The following is a 22,745-nucleotide window of genomic DNA, read 5'->3' as shown; positions in this document are numbered from 1 at the left end:
TCCTGTGACTGTAGAAGTGTAAAACCCATCAGATATGGCTGTAAAATAAGCATGATTATTCCACAGTATAGGAGGTTCTAGTTTATTTTCTCCCTTTTTTGCTACCTTCCAGCGGTGCTGCAGATCAAAGCTTACTCAGCTAAGCAGATTTACAGGGTTAAGCCTGAAGGTTGGACATTATTGGCAGACCACATGACAAGAAATATTAATTGGTACAGTGTTCACAAGTCACAGGGAGTGAATTTCAGATCCTGAGTCTGATCTGGATCCTGAGTCGCATCAAGACTAATGCGATCCCTACTAGCGTCCCCATTTGCCGCCATGCGCAGGCTGGGCTTTGCACATGGGTCCCAAGGTCCGGCTGCTTTTGGAATCCGCAGCCTCAACCGACAAAATACAGGTCTCATTCTTAGCTTATGGAGAGTGAGGCGGATCTCAGTGAGACGTGTTGCTGAGGAGAGCCGCAGCTTTGCTTCCCTGGGGAAGGGCTGACGTCCTCCGGGCGCCACTGCCCGCTTGGCGAAATGCCTGGGGGCTGCCTAGATCCCCGAGGCGGCGAGGTCTGGCCTCATCCTCCTGGTGGGGAGACGGAAGGCGAGCCCCCACTCCTCCCACCCCAGCCCCAGCGCGCACGCTCCCCCACCGCTCGCGGCTCCCGGGCCCGGAGCGTTTTCACGCGCGCCGCCGCCGAGGCGCCGCAGGCCCTCCCCGCCCCGCTTCCTCGTAGCACTAGCGCTGGTCGGCCGCTGGGGGCGCTGTGCGGACTGACGAGGACCGCCCCCTCTTCCTCCAACTCCTCCCGCCTCCTCCCTCTCCTCCGCCTCCTCCTCCTCACTGCAGTTCCCACTCTGGGTGGGAGCGAGCGCGTCCGGTTTGCCGGAACCTTTCGGAAATGGCAACTTGCGCGGTGGAGGTGTTCGGGCTCCCGGAGGACGAGGTGAGGGGGACGCGGGACTCCGGGCGGGCTTCCCATCGCGCTGCCCATCAACGGGACTGGAGGCGGGGGCGGCGGCCGGAGGGGCGGCTGTCAGCGCCCTCCTCCCTCTCCGCGAGACCCGGGAGCGCGCCGGGCGCTGTGGGGACCCCTCCAGACTGCCCGGCTCGCACAGGCTTGTGGGCGGGGGCGTTGCTCTAGGAAGCCGCATTTTCTTCGCGAGCCTGTGGACTCCACACTCCTCTCTTCCCTAGAACCGCCGCCTTCCTTGTCAGTTTCCTTCAGGAAGTGATGAGGAGGGGGGCTAGGCAGCCCTCGGCTGGAGAGCGCGGGGGCACGCGCAGCACCTCGCCTGCCCCTTCCTGCCACCCCCAGCCGAGAATGCGTGAGCTCCGGGAGGGGGTGGGGCGCATTTCCCTGGAGCTTAGCATCCCGGCTGTGGATTAGACTATTCTGGCAAAGAGAAGCCCTTTGGGCTTAACTTTATGGACTTTGACCTGAAGGTTTCCAAGAGAAGTGTCATTAGTTTTCTTTTTTTTTCTTTTTCTTTTGATATTCTTTTAAACCCTCTTAGACGAGATGGGGATGGGAAAGCAGGGAGATAGATTTTTTTCCCCCTTCCTATTTAGCAACAAGTGTCGTGTGGAAAGTTCATGCAATGTTTCCCTGGTCTTCATTGGTATTTTACAGATGAAGCCAAAAAAGTATAAATATTTAAAAGGACTTGCCACAGCTGTTCAATCTTAAAATTCTGTGATTTGAGAAGGCAAAACTGTCTCTTATCAGCTAAATAACTTATGCTGGTTATGCCTTGTGCTTATTAAAAACAAGCTTATTTGTAAAGAGTAGTTCCATTTTAAATGAGATGGGGCTTCCCTGTGTTATTGGTGATTGTCTCAGAAATGGGAATGGTGGAAAATGAAAAGAATGTCTAGTCTAACAGTGACTGGTTAAATTTTGCTCTCAAAAAATAAGAGCATTCTTGCCAATTGAATAAGCTGTCACATGTACCTGTTATCAGGATTAGACCCAATTAACTGTAAGTCTTTCAGCCTACTTTAGATTAATTACTTAGATTGTTCTAAGTGTTGTAATAGTGCTTTCTCTTGGTAACTTGGTATCTTCAGTCTCTACAAAGTATCTTTATGTTTCTCTTGAAAGTTTTTGGTTTATAAGCAGTGGGCAACTTGTTGATGCAAGCAAGTTATCTCAGAGTGTTTTGAGAATGTGATGCAATGGAGAAGGCAATGGCACCCCACTCCAGTACTCTTACCTGGAAAATCCCATGGATGGTGGAGCCTGGTAGGCTGCAGTCCATGGGGTCACTAAGAGTCAGATATGACTGAGTGACTTCACTTTCACTTTTCACTTTCATGCATTGGAGAAGGAAATGGCAACCCACTCCAGTGTTCTTGCCTGGAGAATCTCAGGGACGAGGGAGCCTGGTGGGCTGCCGTCTCTGGGGTCGCACAGAGTCGGACACGACTGAAGTGACTTAGCAGCAGCAGCATATGATGCAATTAGAATTGAATTTCTTAGTTATTGCTACCAGAGGAGAAACAAGTGGTGGACAAATGGTGGCCTCTTGGCAGTCCCAAGGAAAGACTGTCAGTATGTTATGGCTGAAGATAATAATCTAGCTAATGTCCCATTATTGTTCTGTAGAAGAGATCAGAAGAAACTAATGCAGTATTGAAACTATGATAGCTTTCTTCTTATCAGATCTGTCTCCCTGCTTGCTACAACAAACTGTTCAAGGCCGATAATCTCAGACTGGCAGACTGGCCTTGGACTTTCTTTCCCTGTTGTTGTCACTACTCAGAGGTAGGCTCTGCTAGTCCAGGTTTCTCATCTCACTTTCTTCCAGCAGAACCAACTGATCCTAGATATCATCTTGCCAGAGGTGTCATTCATTCTGCTCCTCCCTCCCTCCATCCCTCTCCCTTCTTGGTACAGATCTGTATTTTCAGTTATTTGCTTCTCACATCATTCTTCTTCCCTGAGATAAATCAAATTATGCCAGTTGGTAGGTGGTCAGTCAGCAACTGGTACTCAGGGCCAGAAACTCCACCCTTTGAAATGAGGTTTTCCTAAACTGGCTGAAGGATTTGTATTTCTGGGCACTTTCATGGTGTGGGGCCCACTCTGTTGGCATGGTGGGTGTCCTGGTTGTCAGTCTCATGACTCAGATTTCCCTCCTGCTCTCTCTGTTCCCTTTTTCCTCACTGAGGAAGAGTGAGATAGGAAGATAAGAGACATGATGATAAAGTGTCATCTTCCACTTCTTCCAGTGTAATTTGGGCTATTCATTCAACAGACACTTTTTAGCAGTCTGTTCTGTATTGTGCAGTATGCTAGGCACCAGGTACACAGATAGAAAAAAAAAGCTGTGTCCGCCTGTTTTGTGAGAAGCTCATAGTCTGTGGGGAGAACAAAAATCGCTTGTATTCTGGTAGAGATTTCCATTTCATCACTATATCATTTGCCTTTTATTTTCTGATCTATCATAAAAGTAAAAGAGGGCTTAGAAAAATAACCCCCTCATTCCTTTTATTTTTTGAAGAAAAACATTGTAGCTATGTCACTTTCTAAAACTCACAGACTAGCCTTGGAATAGGCAGCCCTCTGCTGTTGGTTATAAGTAAGATAGGTTTCCTATGGCAGCAAAAAAGAGGTGATTATTTTAAATTAGAAACAGAAACAAAGAGAAAAATGAATGGAGATGGGATAGAAGATGGTGAGAGAACTGTAATTTAACCAGTATATACTGGAGAGCCACTGAGTCACACTGTATGAGCATGTTAGTATACCAAAATTTAGGTCATTATACCTCTCTCTCTCACTTGTCAGTGAGTTTTAGCTCTTCTTCCAAATTTAAGTGTCTTTGAGTAAGAGATGGTCCTGGCTCCATGTACAGAATTTTGTCATTAAAGTTTAATAAACTAAGAAAGTAGTGTAATTTATACCAAATTTACTCTGACAACCTCTTTTTAAAATTATTTATTTATTTGTTTGGCTGCCCTGGGTCTTAGTTGTGGCATGCAGGATCTAGTTTCCAGACCAGGGATCGAACCTGGGCCCCCTGCATAGGGAGCTCGGAGTCTCAGCCACTGGACCACTAGGGAAGTCCCTCTGACAGTCTCTGGGGATTAATAGTAGCAGATAACCCCCACCCAGCTGTGGTAAGTAGTGTGATATACCTGGGGCCAGCCCCTCAGCATCCTTTCCCCTTCATTTCAGTGGACTTATCTCTTACACAGAGGCTAGAAAGCTAGATACCATGTTTCTCAGTCTCTTGCCTTTAGCCTTCCAGAAAGAGGTGGTGAAACAGTTTTCCCAGTGAGGTACCCCTACTTGAGATGGGGAAGGTCCAAATAAAGTGATGCTATATAACTTCTGATTTCTTTGGCTTTTTCTGCTGACAAGCATAGTCATATAGACATTGAGTTTTTCTAACAAAAGTCTTTCAGTGCCTGATAAGTTGTTTTGTGGGCATTGATAGGAAATTACAGAAATAGTGGTGGTGGCAGCTTCCTGGCATCTAGATGGATTATATTTGTAAAGTCAGCAGGTCTGATGGTAGCTCCTGATAACCTTCCTTTCTCAGATGTGGCAGCTTCCTGGGTAGGCCAGTTCTGAGGTGTTTTGGGGTCCTCTAAAGGCACAGCCTAAGGCCTACCTCTCCAGCTCTTTTGGAAGCACCTAATTCCCTGTATGAGCTTCTTTCTTCTGAAAATATCTAGAGTACCTTCTATTTCCTGCAGTTGAAACCTGACTGAAAAGGAAAAGAAGGAAATAAAGAGGAAAGGATTGAGTCTCCATTGCCAGTTTGGGAGTAGAGTTTGCACATACAGAAGAATGGATGTCTCTGATGCTGACATCTATGACAGCACGTAAGCAACAGGGTTTCTAAGAAGTGCATGTTCTGATACTTCTAGACCCACTGTCACTGAGCAGAAGCAGACCCTTCCTGCCCTGGCATCATACTGAGCATGAGAACCAAGTTCCCAAACCTGTGTTAACTGCACACAAAGAAGGAGAAGCACAGTGTACGTGGCAGCCATGTTAGTGTCTAACCCAGCACTTAATGTCTTGTTCTTTCCATCACTGCTTTTTTGCAGTTCCTTAATTCCAGCATCATTCTAACTATTTTTTGTGAGTTCATTTTTAATAATTTGCTTTTTAATTATGTTAAACCAACTGAAAAGTTGGAAGTACAGTACAAAGAACTCCAAATCCTCCTAAAGCAGATTCTCCATCTGTTGTTGTTTCACTGTAATTGTTCCATAACCTTTTAATTGTCATTTTCATTCGTCTGTTTTTGGAACCATTTGAGGACAACCTGCAGATAGGATTCCCTATCACCACTAAATACTCTTTATTTTCCCACAGGAAGAATGCTTTCCTGCATCACAGCCATCCAGCCCTCTAAGCTAGGAAGACAACATTGTTATGACCCTACCACCCAATCCACAGGTCCCATTCAGTCTTTGACCAGAGTTCTAATAATTTCTCTTCTTTCACAATTTAGAATCCCATCCAGGAGCGTATGTTGCACGTACTTTGTATCAGTTCCTCGGTCTTTCTTATCCTTAACAGTTGTAAGGAGCACAGGATGTATAACCTGTCAGTGTTCCTCAACTTGGATCTGTTTACTCTTTCCTCAGGATGACGTCAAAGCCATGCTTTAGGGGCAGGAATCATCGAGTTAATACTGTATTCTTCTCAAGGTTTATCAGTTCAGTTCAGTTCATTTCAGTCACTCAGTTGTGTCCGACTCTTTGCGACCCCATGGATTGCGGCACGCTAGGCCTCCCTGTCCATCACCAACTCCCGGAGTTCACTCAGACTCATGTCCATCGAGTCAGTGATGCCATCCAGCCATCTCATCCTGGGTCGTCCTCTTCTCCTCCTGCCCCCAATCCCTCCCAGCATCAGAGTCTTTTCCAATGAGTCAACTCTTCGCATGAGGTGGCCAAAGTATTGGAGTTTCAGCTTCAGCATCATTCCCTCCAAAGAAATCCTAGGGCTGATCTCCTTCAGAATGGACTGGTTGGATCTCCTTGCAGTCCAAGGGACTCTCGAGAGTCTTCTCCAACACCACAGTTCAAAAGCATCAATTCTTCGGCGCTCAGCTTTCTTCACAGTCCAACTCTCGCATCCATACATGACCACTGGAAAAACCATAGCCTTGACTAGATGAACCTTTGTTGGCAAAGTAACATCTCTGCTTTTGAATATGCTATCTAGATTGGTCATAACTTTTCTTCCAAGGACTAAGCGTCTTTTAATTTCATGGCTGCAGTGATTTTGAAGCCCCAAAAAATAAAGTCTGACACTGTTTCCACTGTTTCCCCATCTATTTCCCATGAAGTGATGGGATCAGATGCCATGATCTTAGTTTTCTGAATGTTGAGCTTTCAGCCAACTTTTTCACTCTCCTCTTTCACTTTCTTCAAGAGGCTTTTTAGTTCCTCTTCACTTTCTGCCATAAGGGTAGTGTCATCTGCATATCTGAGGTTATTGATATATCAAGGGGTGCTTGATTTTGGCTTGTCTCATCATCTCATCATCCTCTAACCTTGATCACTTGGTAATTTTGGTGTCTGCTAGGTTTCTTCTTGGTGATGTTGCTGCTTTCCCTTTATAATTGATTGATATCTTGTGGAGGCATATTCAGAGACTGTGGTAGTATCCCATTCCTCATTCATCATGAAAGGTTGTTGTTGAATGAAAAGACGCTGGGATTCTTGGCCTCTGCAGGAGAAGAATTCAATCCGGGGCCAGAGATGAGGCTTGGTCTCTCAGAGCTTTTATGTAATAAAGTTTTATCGGAGAAGGCAATAGCACCCCACTCCAGTATTCTTGCCTGGAAAATCCCATGGATGGTGGAGCCTGGTGGGCAGCAGTCCATGGGGTCACTAGGAATCAGGCATGACTGAGCGACTTCACTTTCACTTTTCACTTTCATGCATTGGAGAAGGAAATGGCAGCCTACTCCAGTGTTCTTGCCTGGAGAATCCCAGGGACGGCAGAGCCTGGTGGGCTGCCATCTATGGGGTCGCATAGAGTCGGACACGACTAAAGCGACTTAGCAGCAAAGTATAAAGGAGATAGAGAAAGCTTCTGACATAGGCATCAGAAGGGGGCAGAAAGAGTACCCCCCTGCTAGTCTTCAGCTAGATGTTATAGCTAGTTAGTATAGTCACTGCTGCTGCTGCTAAGTCACTTCAGTCGTGTCCGACTCTGTGCAGCCCCATAGACGGCAGCCCACCAGGCTTCTCCATCCCTGGGATTCTCCAGGCAAGAGTACTGGAGTGGGTTGCCATTTCCTTCTCCAATGCGTGAAAGTGAAGTCGCGCAGTCGTGTCCGACCCTCAGCTCAGTCGTGTCCAACCCTCAGCGACCCCATGGACTGCAGCCTTCCAGGCTCCTCCATCCAGGGGTTTTCCAGGCAAGAGTACTGGAGTGGATTGCCACAGTCTGTTAATGAAAGAAAGGAATGTCTTAAAACTCAGAATGGCACTGGGCCCCTCACCCAGAAGATGCATTTTGGAATAATCTTGACACCAGACTATTCATCCCGGGCCATAAAATGATTAACTTGAATCTTGTAGAAGGACAGATTAGCATACAAATAGTTTAGTTTACGTAGATTAGGGGAACAATATCTGAGTATAACATACTGGTTTGTCAAGTAGGTTCTGAGCCATTAGGCAGAACCAACTTGAAGACAGAGTTTGGGGTAAATGCATAGTATATTAACATAGCTTAAGACAAACATTTCATAAGAAAAATGCATTGGTTAACTCAAGGTTTGAGAATAGTTAACTTCAGGTGAAATCATGTGTTATTATGGCACACAGTATTTTAAGAGGAACCTCCTTTTAAATTTGTATGGAGAAGGAAAAAATATCACTAGTTTGTTTCCTCCTGCTGCTTAAGAGAGATAAAAATACACTTGTAGGCTATTTCCTCTATTTGGAGACCCCTGGCCTTCCTGCCTGTTACCCCCTCAATTAGATCTGCATCCACTAATTTTGATATCCATCCATGACTTCCACCTGAAACAAATGCTGCTGTTTTTATTTCCATTTTTATTAATTGATGTTTTGTGTAAGAAGAACCTTTTCTTTTGACCATTTGCTATCCATTTATTTATTTGTATCAGCATGGACCTGTAGAATCCCACCTATTCAATGGGTTGTAGTTAATCTCTATCCTTAAATATTTTATGGCTCAAACTATCTCGGTTTGGCCAGTGGAAGCTCTTTCAAGGAGTTTCCTGTGTCCTTATGGCAAGTCCCCATCATTCTTTGAACTCTTCATTACTTTTCTGGCAGTAGATTGTTCTAGGCTCCTCTTATATTTTGCCTGGTCCAGCACTTTCTGGGATCAGCCATTTCTCCTAGAAACACTGGTTCATTTAGTAGGGAAATGGTTTTTAGAAAGGGCATCCCTGGTGGCTCAGATGGTAAAGAATCTGCCTGCAATGCAGGAGACCTGGATTTGATCCCTAGGTTGGGAAGATCCCCTGGAGAAGGGAATGGCTACCCACTCTAATATTCTTGCCTGAAGAATTCCATGGACAGGGGAGCCTGGTGGGCTACAGTTCATGGGGTCACAAAGAGTTGGACATGTCTGAGTGGCTAAAACTAACAGTGAAAATTCTGAGTTTCATTATCCTCATTCTGTTTACTTGTTTGCTTAGTCCCAACTTACATATGTTTCTGGTATAAGTGATCTTCCAATCATGCAGGTATGTCCTCTGTCTGCCACTTCTGCACCCTGCGTTTAGCTCCCTGGGTGCCAGTGGGAGCACTGCTGTGTATGTCTATGCTGTCTTCCTCTCTCTCCTCTGAGTCCCATTACAGTGGGCATGCTACTGAAGCCTCTCTATATGGCACCCTCGTCTTCTCCTCAGTTCCCCATGCTGAGGAGGGACCTGCTGCTCATGCACCTCCATGCACCTTACTGCTCCCCCCAAACTCTGCCCAAGGCCTGCTGTTGATTCCTCTGCACCAGGAAGAGAAGAGAAGGGACTACAATTTTTTTTTTTTTTAAATAGCTAACTATTAACAGTTCATATATCACATGGGAATAGAATCTTGGAGGTACCCTTTAAATACATCACTTAGGGAGAGGAGGGGTATAAAAATTGGAATTTGACTAGGTTGTAATTCTGGCCCTGTCACTTACAGGACACCTGGCATAAGTTTTTGTCATTTTTCAGAACAGGATATTTAAGTCAGCCATTTGCCTTCCTCCTAGTTATATCTGGTATTAAGATTATATTCTACCATACCTGGAGACCTATAAGATTGCTGATTCGAATTGCTAAACTCACTGTTCTACTGAATCAATGTTACTGACTTCTTCCTTTTTGAGGCTTCCATTTAGTCTGTACTCTGTCCCAATCCTGTCAAAGTTTTAAGAGCATAAATGAGCTGGAAGGTTAAAAAATCTTCAGATAAATGCTGAGAGAAAGACACAGCACAAACAAATACAAAAATGTCTTGATGAGACTTTTGTGAAATAAATATATCTGTAGCATAACCTCCTGGCCTGACCCAAATACTTGACTTTCCTTGAGTGAGCCATGCTGGAGTGATGAAAAGACTAATGTGGACAAACAGTCATGTCAGTATAGATAGATGCTTTAATGAAAATATCCTCCTCCAGGGTGAAAAAGTCAATTGAAATATAATCATAGTTGCCTTTAATTGAATACTTGCAATACACAGATTTCCAGGTTCTGTATTCTATATACTTTGTGATTATCCCAACTGTCCTGAGAAGCTAGGTACTGCTATCTTCATTTTACACATGGGAAATCTGAAATTGTGATTTGCTCAAGGTCTTAATCTCAGTAGGTAGACTGAGCAACTTCACTTTCACTTTTCACTTTCATGCATTGGGGAAGGAAATGGCAACCCACTCCAGTGTTCTTGCCTGGAGAATCCCAGGGTCAGCAGAGCCTGGTGGGCTGCCATCTGTGGGGCTGCACAGAGTCAGACACGACTGAAGTGACTTAGCAGCAGCAGCAGCAGCAGCAGATGTAGGATTGAAACCCAGAACTCTTTTGTACCAAAGTCATGGTCTTTCCTCTGTCCTAGTGCAAATAGTTGCTCAAATAAAAGAGATTAACAGAAGAGATGCTCAGTAAGAGGATGAATGGAACATGTGCAGAATTAACTTGTAACTATTCCTCTGTTCTTCTGAATCTTCTTTTTTTTTTTCTTATAGCTTTTCAGTGGACCTATGAAGTACTTGAATTCTGTATTTGCTTGACAAATATTTGTTGAACATTTAATATATATAAGTCATTTGAGTCAGAACATTTGGTTATAATGAAGGACAACAGACTTTACTGAATTTATAGCCTAGAGGCAGAGAGGGTCATTATATAATCACACATCAATGTTTTATAAATGTTATGAAGGAAAAGGTGTGTAAGATAAAAGTATATAACAGGAAAAAAAAAAAAAAGAATTAGTCTTATAGGGAGGAGGGGAGAGAATATGAGGAAAAGCAAAGGAAGTACACTAAAGATGGATAGGAGTTAGCCAGGCAGGGAAGGGGAAATGCCTTCTAGGTAAACAGAAGTGCATGTGCAAAAGATGAAATAGAGATGACCATGAAGACACCTGGAGTGTTGGAGAAGGTGGGACAGTATTAGGAGTTGAATCTGGAGTGGAGAGCAGACCCCAGTGAGGCACGGTCTTAAGGCCATTTATTAAGTATTTTGTATGGGATCCTAGATTCCCAGGTGGCACTAGTGGTAAAGAACTTGCCTGCCAATTCAGGAGACATAAGAGATGTGGGTTCGATCCCTGGGTCAGGAAGATCCCCTGAAGGAAGTGGCAACCCACTCCAGTGTTCTTGCCTTGAGAATCCCATGGACAGAGGAGTCTGGCAGGCTACAGTTCATAAGGTTGCACAGAGTCCAACACCGCTGAAGCGACTTAGCACGCGTGCATGCATGGGATCCTAAGTGGGATGGAAACTCGTTGATTACCTGTGTTACCTTCCACACACATCATCATCACCACCAATATTGCTGTTATTTTTCTCATAATTTTTTCCACATGTATTTAATATTTTCTTTTCTTGTTATTTCTTCCATTTCTTCCCATACCTCTGACTTTCCATCTGGGTTGACTTTTTTTTTTCTGCCTGGAGAAATTCTCTAAAATTTCTTTCAGTGACTGTTTCCTGCTAATGAACTTCATTGGTTTTTGTTTTTGTCTGAAAATGTCTTTATTTTACTTTTCTTTCCAGAGGGCAGGGAGGAGTACAATTTATCCATAGTGAAATGCACAGATCTTAATGTACAATTTGATGTACAATGATTTTCAACAACATGCATAGCCAAGCGTAGCTGACAACCCAATTAAGATGTAGAACATTTCCATCACTCCTAAATGTTTCCTTGAGACTTCTTCCATTCAACTTCTCACCTTCACTCAGGCAACTTTTTATTGCCATGAATTAGTTTTGCCCTGGTCCTGAAACTTTGTTTAAATGAAATCATACAGTATATACTTTTTGGCATCTGGCTTCTTTTGTTTAATGTTATGTTTTTCAAAGTAATCATGTGGTGGTTTGATTTAGTAGCTCATTGCTTTTATTGCTGAGGCTTCCCTGGTAGCCCAGCTGGTAAAGAATCTGCCTGCTAGGTAGGAGACCTGAGTTCGATTCCTGGGTTGGAAAGATCCTGTGAAGGAGGGCATGGCAACCCACTCCAGTATTCTTGCCTGGGAAATCCCATGGACAGAGGAGCCTGGCAAGCTATAGTCCATGGAGTCACTAAGAGTCGAAGACGACTGAGGGACTAAGCATAGCACACAGTATTCCATTGTATGAATTTACCAGATGTTTATGCACTCTGCTTTTGATGGACCCTTCATTTGTTTCCAGGTTTTGGCAATTATGAATAAACCTACTATGAACATTCATCTATAGATCTTTCTTATGGAAATTATATTTTCCACAAATATAGGATATCAACTTGATATGTTTCATTCCAGACATGTTTTATGTATAAATAAGCATTGATATATGTGTGTGTTAAGTCACTTCAGTCATATCCGACTCTTTGTGACCCTGTGGACTGTGGCCTACCAGGTTCCTCTGTCCATGGTATTCTCCAGGCAAAAATACTGGAGTGGGTTGCCATTTTCTTCGCCAAGGGATCTTCTGACCCGGGGACCAAACCTGTATCTCTTTTATCTCCTGAATTGGTAGGCAGGTTCTTTACCACTAGTTCCACCTGGAAACCCAGAAGCATAGGTATAGTGTAACACATTTTAAAGTAGTGTTAAGATGTAAGATAATGATGAGATTCTTTTGGGGGGAGGTTAATGATTGATTAAAAAAGTTATAGTTTTTAAATGAGGAGTACTCTTAGAGCTGCATTAACTAGCACTTCTCTTTCTCACCCTCATGCTCTTTATCTGCAGTTCTAAATTTTAGTATCCTTCATAATCATCTGCAGAGTTGTTAAAACAGACTACTGGCCCATCAGTAGTCTATTTTCAGTAGGTTCTGAAAATTTCAATAGGTTCTGAAAATCGGAGTTTCTAAACTCATACTACTAGTCCAGGGAATACACTTTGAAAATCTCTAATGTCTCTTAAATCTAATAATTCTGGGTATTCTAGTTTATCGTGGTCATTACTGCCAAAACCTCCTGAGGAATTTTGATCATATGTAGCAAATATATAGCAGTCATATATATATTCCAGCATTACTAGGACAGCCCTGATTTCATTTAGTTTTAAATAAAGATGATCTAGCATTTATATTTATACTTTTGTAAAATGTTTCAAGTAAATTTACACAGCAGAGAAGGAAAACTGCCATCAAGCCACAGGTTCCAATATTTAATTTGGAAAAAAAGTTATATATAAAAAGTTAAATCCCTCCCTCCTACCCTAGTACATTTTTTGTTATGTAAATATTCAGTATTTATATTATTACACTATGTAGATATAGTATTATTCACATCTGAACCATTGTACCATATTTATAATTATTTATTGTACATTTTTGTTTGCTTTCATTTTCTGTACAACTGTCAGATATTAAGGGAATTCTGGCAGTTCAGTAGTAAGACTCCACCTGCCAGTGCAGAAGATGTCTTCTGCACTGGGTTCAATCCCTGGATCGAGAAGATCCCCTTTAGAGGGGGAAATGGCAACCCATTCCAGTATTCTTAACCTGGGAAGTTCCATGGACAGAGGAGCCTGATGGGCTACCGTCCATGAGATCTCAAAAGAGTCAAGCATAACTGAGCATCACAAATTAAACTGCAAGCTGCCTGAAAGCTTTACAACTACTCAGTGTGTTTATACATACACACATATGTAATGAATGCTGTCCATTCCCTTTTTTGCATTCTTGTTAGGGACAGCTTCTTGCTATGTTGCATTCCATCTGAACGGCTTGCACTCTACACCTGTCATATCACTATTGTCAGCAGGATTCCGTTTATCAGCATTGTGAGAATTCTCTTGATTTCTTTTCTGTGTTGGATCCACTGTTTGTTTTCACTTCTTGTCTTCCTCTTTCCTGATTTAGTCCCATCCTTTGTATGAGTGGGCAGTTACTATTCACTAGAGCATTTCACAATAGGGTTATCTGAACCTATTATTATGGGTTATCTGAACCCTATCAATATGTGTTATCTGAACCAATCCCATAGTGGTGGGATTCTCACATACAGTATATACCCCCAACCTCTTTGACTTCCGCACAGAGAAGTCTTCCGGTTTTCTGGGCCCAAGAAGTGAAGGGGCTGGGAGCTCACTGTTTGTGCAGACTTTCCCTTGCTTTTAATTTGGTACCTTATTCCTACTTTCAGCTACTTCAGAAAGGTTTGTTGTTAATCAAGAATTTATCATCCCCTACTGTTTGCCAAGTAATCTGCTGGGTTCTATAGAGGATGCAAAGAAAACATAAAGATGCATTTCTTGGTCTTCAAAATTTCACAATTTTAATAATCGAGAAAGACACATAGTTTATTGCCTCAGATACAAGATGGTATGTGATAGATGCTATGTAATTGAGCCTCTAACAAAGAGAAGGAAAAATCATATCAAGGGTTTTAGAAAAGATATCATTTGGTCTTTAAAGAAAGGACAGGCATTTTTTTTTAAGAAAAAAAATTTAAATTTATACCAAACCTTTTAAATTAAATTTTAAAACCTTTAAAAACTAAATTCAATTTTAAAACCTTTATCTCATTATTATGGTAGCTATTTTCATTGTTGCATATTTACTTTATCCATCTGAATTTATGATTTTATGGAGTTGTCACAGAATAGTACCATTTGGCAACTTGATTATTCCAATTAACATTATAATTATTTTCTGTCATTAAATAATATTAATAATTCCATTTTTAATGGTCTCTAAAGAATCTGTTCAGATGATATAGGACTTTAACAATGAAGGGGTAGAGGATGAGGAAGAATCTCCCAGGCAGAGGGACTCCAGCTTATATAAAAACTCAGAGATAAGGAAACGCAGGACATAATCTTTTTTAAAAAGTAGACTGGTGGGAGTGGGCAATGAAAGGAAGGGAGAAGGATGAAGAGGTTAACAAAAATTCTCCCAAGACCTTTGAGAGATGGAAAGACTTAAAGCTCTGGATTTCCTGTTCCTGGTTTTTATTTATTTATTTGGTGGGGGAGGTTGACAGAAGATTAAGGCATAATTCACACTGTTTTCATGAATTGTAGAGAAAAGCTCAGCCTTTGGAAAGCTGCTTTTAATTACTGAAGCTGCCTGCATTGATAACACATTACCAGTTTGTTTCCCCCTGTCCTTGAAAAAAGCCACACATCTTTGCCTGCAATTTGCAACCTTTTCATTTCACTTTCAAAAATCAGTAAAGCTCTCTTATGAGTAAAAGAGGGGGAGAGTCCAGTTTTAGTGAAGAGCCCTGGTCTGGTTGAGGATAAAGACTCTGTTTTGATTAAGGAAAAGATGTTTCTTTTTTTTTTTTGTCTCTTTTTTACTCATTTGAGTACTGTCTAGAATTCTGTTAGTAATACTTTTAGTGTCACAATTCTAAAATTACTAAAGAGTTTGGTCTCTAGTTGCAACATATATGGCCTTCTCCTTCATTTTCAGAGATAATGTAGGTGTGATCTCTGATGATAGATGTGATCAAAGAGAGCGGTGGGGACAATTTTTAGCATAAACTTATAAAATGAAATTATATGAATGCAAATATGAAAATAAATGGTATTTCTTATTTAGTTTCCTGAAAGACTCTTAAATCCATATAGCTTTACATCATTTAACCACAGCATCTGAAGTAGTTTTCATTTTTGTGGTTGTAAAATGCAAGGATAAAGTTTAAAAGTTAAATGTGTCTGTGACTGTAAGTTATTACCCTTTGGAATTGTTTTTATTTAATGCTTGCTACATTTCTTCAGGAGACTTGTGGGGGATAGTTTCGGTAGAGGCTAATGTGGATGATTTTTAAATCAGGAGATGGATTAACGGTAACAAATATGAATTAGCTTTTTTAAGAAGGGAATGATAATTTCTTCCCTCAATTAAGATCATGTACAAATCACAAACAGTTGTCTGCACTTAGAAAAGATAAGATTATCAAATAACATTATTTTCTAAGGGCACCTTTGATTATACTTTACACTTGAAAAAATTTGTATTTATTAAGTCATCCCTGAAAAGATATCTGCTTTTTAGAATCAGTCTTGGGAATTAGTACCTACTTAATTACTGAATAGAGTAGCCACTTTAATAGAGTAGCCACTTCCCAGTCAACTAGGATAGGAAAATTCAGTTGTAGGGCCAATAGAATATTTTAATTGACCTAATTATTCAGTGACCTTCCAGGAAAAAATGGTAGTTCTGTAAATCTCTTCAGATTTTTGGAAATCAGTCCCCACAGAAAGCAGAAATTTCAGTTTATGTTTTCCTCTCTGAGTTTCAATTGCCTTTATTTCTGATACTTGAGGATTTCTCTTTTTACTTGTAAGATCGGCTGTGTATTTAATATTTGGTGATGGAGAAAAGTTATAAAATATTTAGTATCTCTAGTCAAGGATTTTTGTGTTATATGAATTTGTCATCTAAGTTTTATAGCTTAGAGGATATTTCTGTTATCATATTTATTCAGTGGAACTCCCAGGAATGAGGCTGGTTCTAAGTATTTAGAAATGGAAAAAGACTGAAATAAATAAATAAATACCCTAGATATGTATATTGTCCCCCATCGAGATTTCTCCTCAAAAAGGAATATGACCTACTACTTTCTGATGGGATAATTTTATTATGTTTTAGAATTTTTATACAGTTTTAAAAGGTTATTTTCTATTTACAGTTATTACAAAATATTGGCAACATTCCCTGTGATGTACAGTACGTCCTTGAGCCTACCTTATACCCAGTGGTTTGCTACTCTGCCACCCTTATATTGCCCCTCCCAACTTCTCCCCACTGGAAACCACTAATTTGTTCTCTGTGTCTGAGCGTGCTTCTTTTTTGTTATATTCAATGGTTTGTTGTATTTTTTCAATTCCACATATAAGTATATCATAGAATATTTGTCTTTCTCTATATAACTTATTTCACTTAGCATAATGCCCTGCAAGTCTATCCATGTTATTGCAAATGGCAAAATTTCATTCTTTTTTGTGGCTGAGTAGTATTCCATTGTGTGTATATATGTGTGTGTGTGTATGTGTGTGTGTGTGACATCTTTTTTATCCGTTCATCTGGCTGATGGAGTAATTTTAGAATAGAACCAGTTAGGTTCCTCTCTGTTAGGCAACATTTGTTTCACATTTGTTGATCTTATAAATGCTACTGTGAAATTGTTGGCCTTGTGTAAGTCAGTGATAGTTTATCTCGGGCTTATATCTAATAGTGAAATTCCTGGGCTATAGATTTAGAGCTTTCAATAGATATTGCCAAATATCTCTTCAAAATTACTCTCATGAACAGTGTATTAGAGTTCTCACTTGTGTTTGTATTGGCAGCACATACACTAGAGATCTTTCTTATTACTGGTGAAACTGAGGATCTTTTCATGTTTATTGACCATTCTGTATGATTTCTTATGTTGTTTAAATATTACTTTGTGGGTTTTAGAAGTTCTTGATGTATTCCAGATGGGCTTCCCAGTGGCTCAGTAGTAAAGAATCTGCCTGCAGTGCAGAAGATTCAGGTTTGATCCCTGGATCAATCTGCTGGAGAAGGAAATGGCAATCCACTCCACTAGTCTTGCCTGGGAAATCCCATGGACAGAGGAGCCTGGTGGGCTATAGTCCATGGGGTTGCAAAGAGTCAGACAGGACTTACCAACCAAACAACAACAATAATATATCCTGGATAATCATAATTTGAACTTGGTATATATATTTTAGATATTTCTATCCTGTGTGTCCTGTGGTTTTTTCATTTTGCTCATGGCATCTCTTTTCACACAAAGGATACATAATTTTAGTGTCAGAGCTAACAACTTTTTCTATTAGAGTTTGTATTTTTTAAAATTATTTCTTCAATGTCAGAAATAGTCTAAAATATCTTAAGAATTTTTTAAAGTTTTCTTTTTCATTGTTAAAATTTGATGTATCTGGAGTTTGTTTTTATATGTAGTATAAAATAGTGATCAAATATTATTGTTTACTTCTTTACTCATTCTCACCCCTCTGTATGAATTTTAGAATCATTTGTTAAGATCTATGAAAGAATTTAAGGAGGGGAGTTGGAATTGTATTGAGTTTGTAATTTACTTTGGAGAAAACATATAATAATATTAAATATTTACTTCCATGAATATAGTGAATTTCTTGATTTATTTATATTTTCCTTATTTTCTTTATTTACAGATTTTATCCATAAAGGTCTTGACACTTTTTCTTAATTTTGTTTCTCTATATCTAACAGTTTTGCTTATTTGTAAATTTTTTAAATGTGCATTCTGTTTTATAGTATTTTTACCCACCTTTTTTTATTTTAAAAAATTTCAGACCTATGGGACAACAAAACAATAGTGTAATGAACACTTGATCACCCATCAATCAGATCCAGAAATTGGCAAAAGTTGGTTATTCCCTTTAGTTCCATATACACACACATTCACTCATGTTCAACTTTTTATTGGCTGAGCCATTTAAGCATGAGTTGCAAACTTTATCTTACTTTATCCCTAAATACTTCAATATGTATTTCTTAAAAATGGGATATTCTTATATAAAACCTCATCATGCTATTATGATACCCAAGAATTTTAATGTTTCATACACTAAAATATTAATACATTATAGTTTTATTTAAAAATAGCTTATTGAATGGCATTTTACAAATAATTTTACCTGTCTAAATAATTATTACAAATGATTATGAACTCTGAATTTTGTGTTATCCTGTACCTAGCAAAAATGATGAATCCATATAAGTTCCATTAATTTGGTTTTGGATTTTCTTGGCAACAATGATAAATTTTTGCTCATTATAATAATTTGACTCTAGCTTCTTTGGATTTTCTTTGTAGATAATCCAGTCATTACAAATAACAATACAATTTTTATTTTTCTCTATATACTTTTAGTCATTTTAATTCCTGAAAAAAGATTCTTCCAATTAATTTTAATATCCTGTTATCTTATTTGGTATATATATATATTTAAAGATATGTGTCTTAAGTAAGTTATAAATTACATGAAAATAAAATACAAATTTTTGTATTTTAGGAAAATTCCCGAATTGTGAGGGTAAAAGTTATAGCTGGAATAGGCCTTGCCAAAAAGGATATCTTGGGAGCTAGGTAAGTATAATAAGTTGGGATGCAATTTTAAAACTTTGTATTAATTAATTTTTTCTAACTTTGGTTAGATGAAAAATTGAGTGATATTGTTATTAAACTGTTATATGAAGTTGGTTGTTTCCAGTTGGTGGTTTACCAAATTCCTTGATATCTGAATTGCAGAATATGTGAAATTAGGCAAAGGTATAACTCAGAAAGGTAGTTAGAAGGTACATTAGTGAATTCTGTTTCTGGGAATTAGTAAAATTCTAACACACTAATCCTTGAGCAGTTAACAACCACAAACTGTGAACATATTACTGAAAGCAGCAACTTAAAGGCAGTGGAGAGTGAACAGAGCAGGTAGAGTCTAGTGAAAGTCTAGTGAAGAGTCCCTGTTTGGAGGTGGGAGTTGCACTGAGTAAGTAATTTATGAATTAGTCTGAGGTCACATGGAATCAGAACATGGAAAAATTATAATATTCATGGCCTAGGAAATCAGAAGACTTAATCTGAAGAAAACATACAGTGGTGAGGATTCTGGAATGGAAAGAACTGGAAAGGAGATTCCCAAACTATGTCTACTATCATTTCTTGCTGACCCTGAATCACACATCTGATAGCAGATTCCAGACAACTTAACTAAGGACAGAAGATCAGAACAGAGATCAAGGTTGCTGCCCAAGAAACAGAGCTTGTGATTCTTGCCCAAGTAAAATAATTAATTACATGATAGAATTAAATAAAAACACAAATTCTTATCAAAGAGAAAATGCAGCATCCACAGTCTCTACAACTTAACATTTATAATGTCTAAGATAGAATCCAAAGCTATGTAATCTACCAAAAAAAAACAGGTAAATGAAACACATTCTCAGAAGAGGAAAAAAATATGCTCACATAAGTCAAAAATTGGAAATCTCAGGAATAAATTTGAAACCATAAAAAATGAAAATTCTAAAACTGAAAAATATATTAAATTAACATTCTGAGGTGACGTTAACAGCAGAATGGAGATGAAGAGGAAGAATTAATTAAACTTAGAGGTATATCAATAGAATTATTTCTCAGCAGGAGGTGAGAGAGAAACAGATTAAAAAAAATTTAAATGAACACAGAGAGAGCCTCAGGGACTTGTTAAATAATACCACACAATCTAACATACATGTAATTGGAGTCCTAGAAATAGAGGAGAGAGAATGAGGCAAAACTCTATTTTAAGAAATAATGGCCATATTTTTTCCAAATTTGGTGAATAACACAAGTTTATAGAATCAAAAAACACGGAGCAGGATGAGTACTTAGAAGAACATACTGAGGCACATAATAGTCATGCTGTCGAAAGCCAAGTATAAAGGACTGACAAAGCACTCAGAGAATGACAAATTATATACAAGGGACCTATAAGTCAATTGACTACTGACTTCTCACCAGAAACTACAGAGCCCAGATTTTAAAAAAATGGGACAATAGAATAACTGTCAACCTAGAATTCTCTACTATATTCAGAGAAACTGTTCTTTAGTATGATGACAAAATTTTCAGATAAAAGAAAGCTTTGAAACTTTGTCATTAGCAGACCTGCACTCTAATAAAAGCTAAAGGAAGTTCTCCCAGGTAAAGAGGATAGATAGCAGGTGGAAACTCAGATCCTTACAAAGGAATATAGAGCATCAGAAATGGTAAACATCTGGAAACATCTGAAAGACTTTTTGCTCTTTTCATCGTAATTTTTAAAAAAGCGTGCCTGGTTATTTCACAGCTTATTGTTTTTTGTATTATCTTATAGATGGAATACATATAATGATTATTATACAAAGGACATGAACTTTTTAGTAGAATGTAATATATTGTTTAAGTGGAATAAAAAGTAAGAGTGTATATTGCAATACCTAGATGAACTGCTAAAAACTAATGTAAAGAATTATAGATTAAAAAACAATCAAAATTTTAAAATGAGATTCTTGGAAAAAAATACTTAAAGGCCAGGAAAAGAACACATTATCAAAAAGAGAGAGAGAGAGAGAAAGGAGAAAGGAAAGAATAGAAAACCAGTAATAATTTGATACACCTAAATCTAACCATAACAATTGCATTAAACATTAATGAACTAAGGTGAACATGAGGTAGAAGTTATTAGAATGGGCTGAAAAAGAAGGCCCAACTAAATACTGTCTATAAATGATGCACTTAAAATACAAAGACACAGCTAAGATGAGAGAGAAGGGATGCATATGCCATACAAACAGTAAGCACATGAAGACTGCAGTGGAGTTTTGAATCAGCACATGGGATTTTTCTTATGATTATAAGATTTGTTCAAGTCAACCACTGTCATATTAATACAGTCTAGAAGAAAAAAATGCATGATCATTTCAGTAGGTGTAAAAGTGCACTTGTCAATATTCAACATCCTTTTATGATAAAAAAACTGTCAACAAACTAATAGTAAGATGCAGAATTAGTTTAACGTCTGAAAGTTAATCAGTATAATATACCGTATTACTAGAATAAAAGAAAAGCGATCATTTCAGTAAAAACAGAAAAAGCATCTGACATCATTGAGCACCCATTCATGATGGAAACTCTTAGCAAACTAGGGATAGATGGAAGTTGTAGATCTGATAAGGTTTTCTGTGAGAAAGGTAGTAGTTATCATTATGCCCAGTGATGACAGTCTGAATGCTCTCTGCTTAAACTCATGAATAAGAAAGTTTATCTGCTTTCACATTCAGCTCAACATTGTGCTAGATGTCTTAGCCGTGTAACATGACTAGGAAAAGAAAAACAATATAGACTGAAAAGGGAAAAACTTTTTATTTGCAGTCAAATCATGTACATAGAAAACCTTAAGGAATCGACAAAAGAAAAAGCTGCTAGAACTAAAATATAAGGCCGCAAGATACAAAGTCATTGTACAAAAATTAGTCATATTTTTATATCCTCTAAGGGGACGACAGAGGATGAGATGGTTGGATGGCATCACCGACTCGATAGACGTGAGTTTGAGCAAGCTCCAGGAGTTGGTGATGGACAGGGAAGCCAGGCATGCTGCGGTCACAAAGAGTTGGACATGACTGAGCAACTGAACTGAACTGATCAATCAGTTAACAATTAGAAAATGAATTTTTAAAATTTAAAATCCATTTAAAATTAAAAACTTTGAAGGAATAACTTTAACAAAAGATTTGCAAATACTGCACACTGAAAACTACAAAACATTGCTAACTAAGGGAAATTAAAGATCTAAATCAATGGATAAACATGGTCATATTCATGGATTGAAGATATATTATTGTTAGAGTTGTATTTCTCTCCAAATTGAATAGATTTGGCTCAATCCTAATAAAAATCCCAGGATTTTTTTTTGAGAAACAGATGAACTGATTCCATTGTTATGAAAAGTCAAAGGACACAGAATAGCCAAAACAATTTTGAAAAAGAACATAGGCCACAAAGGTGGAGAATTTATGCAACATAATTCCAAGATTTTCTATACAGACAATCAAGACAAAGCAGCATTGGCATAAGAGTAGCTATATTGTTCAGTGGACTAGAATAAAGAGTGTAGAAGTACACACACTCCTCCCACACACACACACACATACATACATATGTGTGTGGTCAGTTGCTTTAAGTGTTAAGGTAATTCAAGAGAAAGGATAATCTTTTAAATGCATGATACTAGAACAACTGGTTATAGGTGTGGAACAAAAATGAAGCTCTGTCCATATCACATATAATATAGAAAATTAATAAGAGCTAAAATTAATAAACTTCTAGCAGAAGACATAGGAGAAAATATTTGCTCTACTGAGTTACACAAAGATTTCTTGAATAAGACTAAAAAAATAGGCACCATAAGATTTTGAAAGAAAAATGTTGAAACAGACTTCATTAGAATTAAAACCTTTTGTTTGAAAGACACAGTTGAAAGTGAAAGTGATAGTCACTTGGTCCTGTCCAGCTGTTTGCGACCCTATGGACTGTAGCCCACCAGGTTCCTCTCTCACCCTATGGACT

General features: G+C 39.0%; 1 protein-coding gene across 2 annotated transcripts in view; it reads left to right on the top strand.

The window, feature by feature from the left end:
* The first annotated feature begins 824 nt into the window (after nt 1–824).
* Nucleotides 825–22,745, top strand: part of NEDD4 (NEDD4 E3 ubiquitin protein ligase) — a 145,948-nt gene continuing 124,027 nt past the window's right edge. For both annotated transcript variants that reach the window (XM_040226588.1, XM_040226587.1), the window contains exons 1-2: nt 825–937; nt 18,670–18,743. In XM_040226588.1, the coding sequence (XP_040082522.1) occupies nt 893–937; nt 18,670–18,743 (119 nt within the window). In that variant the 5' untranslated portion in view covers nt 825–892. The remainder of the gene's footprint in view (nt 938–18,669; nt 18,744–22,745) is intronic.

The sequence above is a fragment of the Oryx dammah genome, unplaced genomic scaffold, assembly GCF_014754425.2.
Source record: "Oryx dammah isolate SB20612 unplaced genomic scaffold, SCBI_Odam_1.1 HiC_scaffold_26, whole genome shotgun sequence".
In the NCBI taxonomy this organism is placed as follows: domain Eukaryota; kingdom Metazoa; phylum Chordata; class Mammalia; order Artiodactyla; family Bovidae; genus Oryx; species Oryx dammah.
The sequence above is the reverse complement of the archived record's forward strand: the minus strand, read 5'-3'. Positions and strand labels throughout refer to the sequence as shown.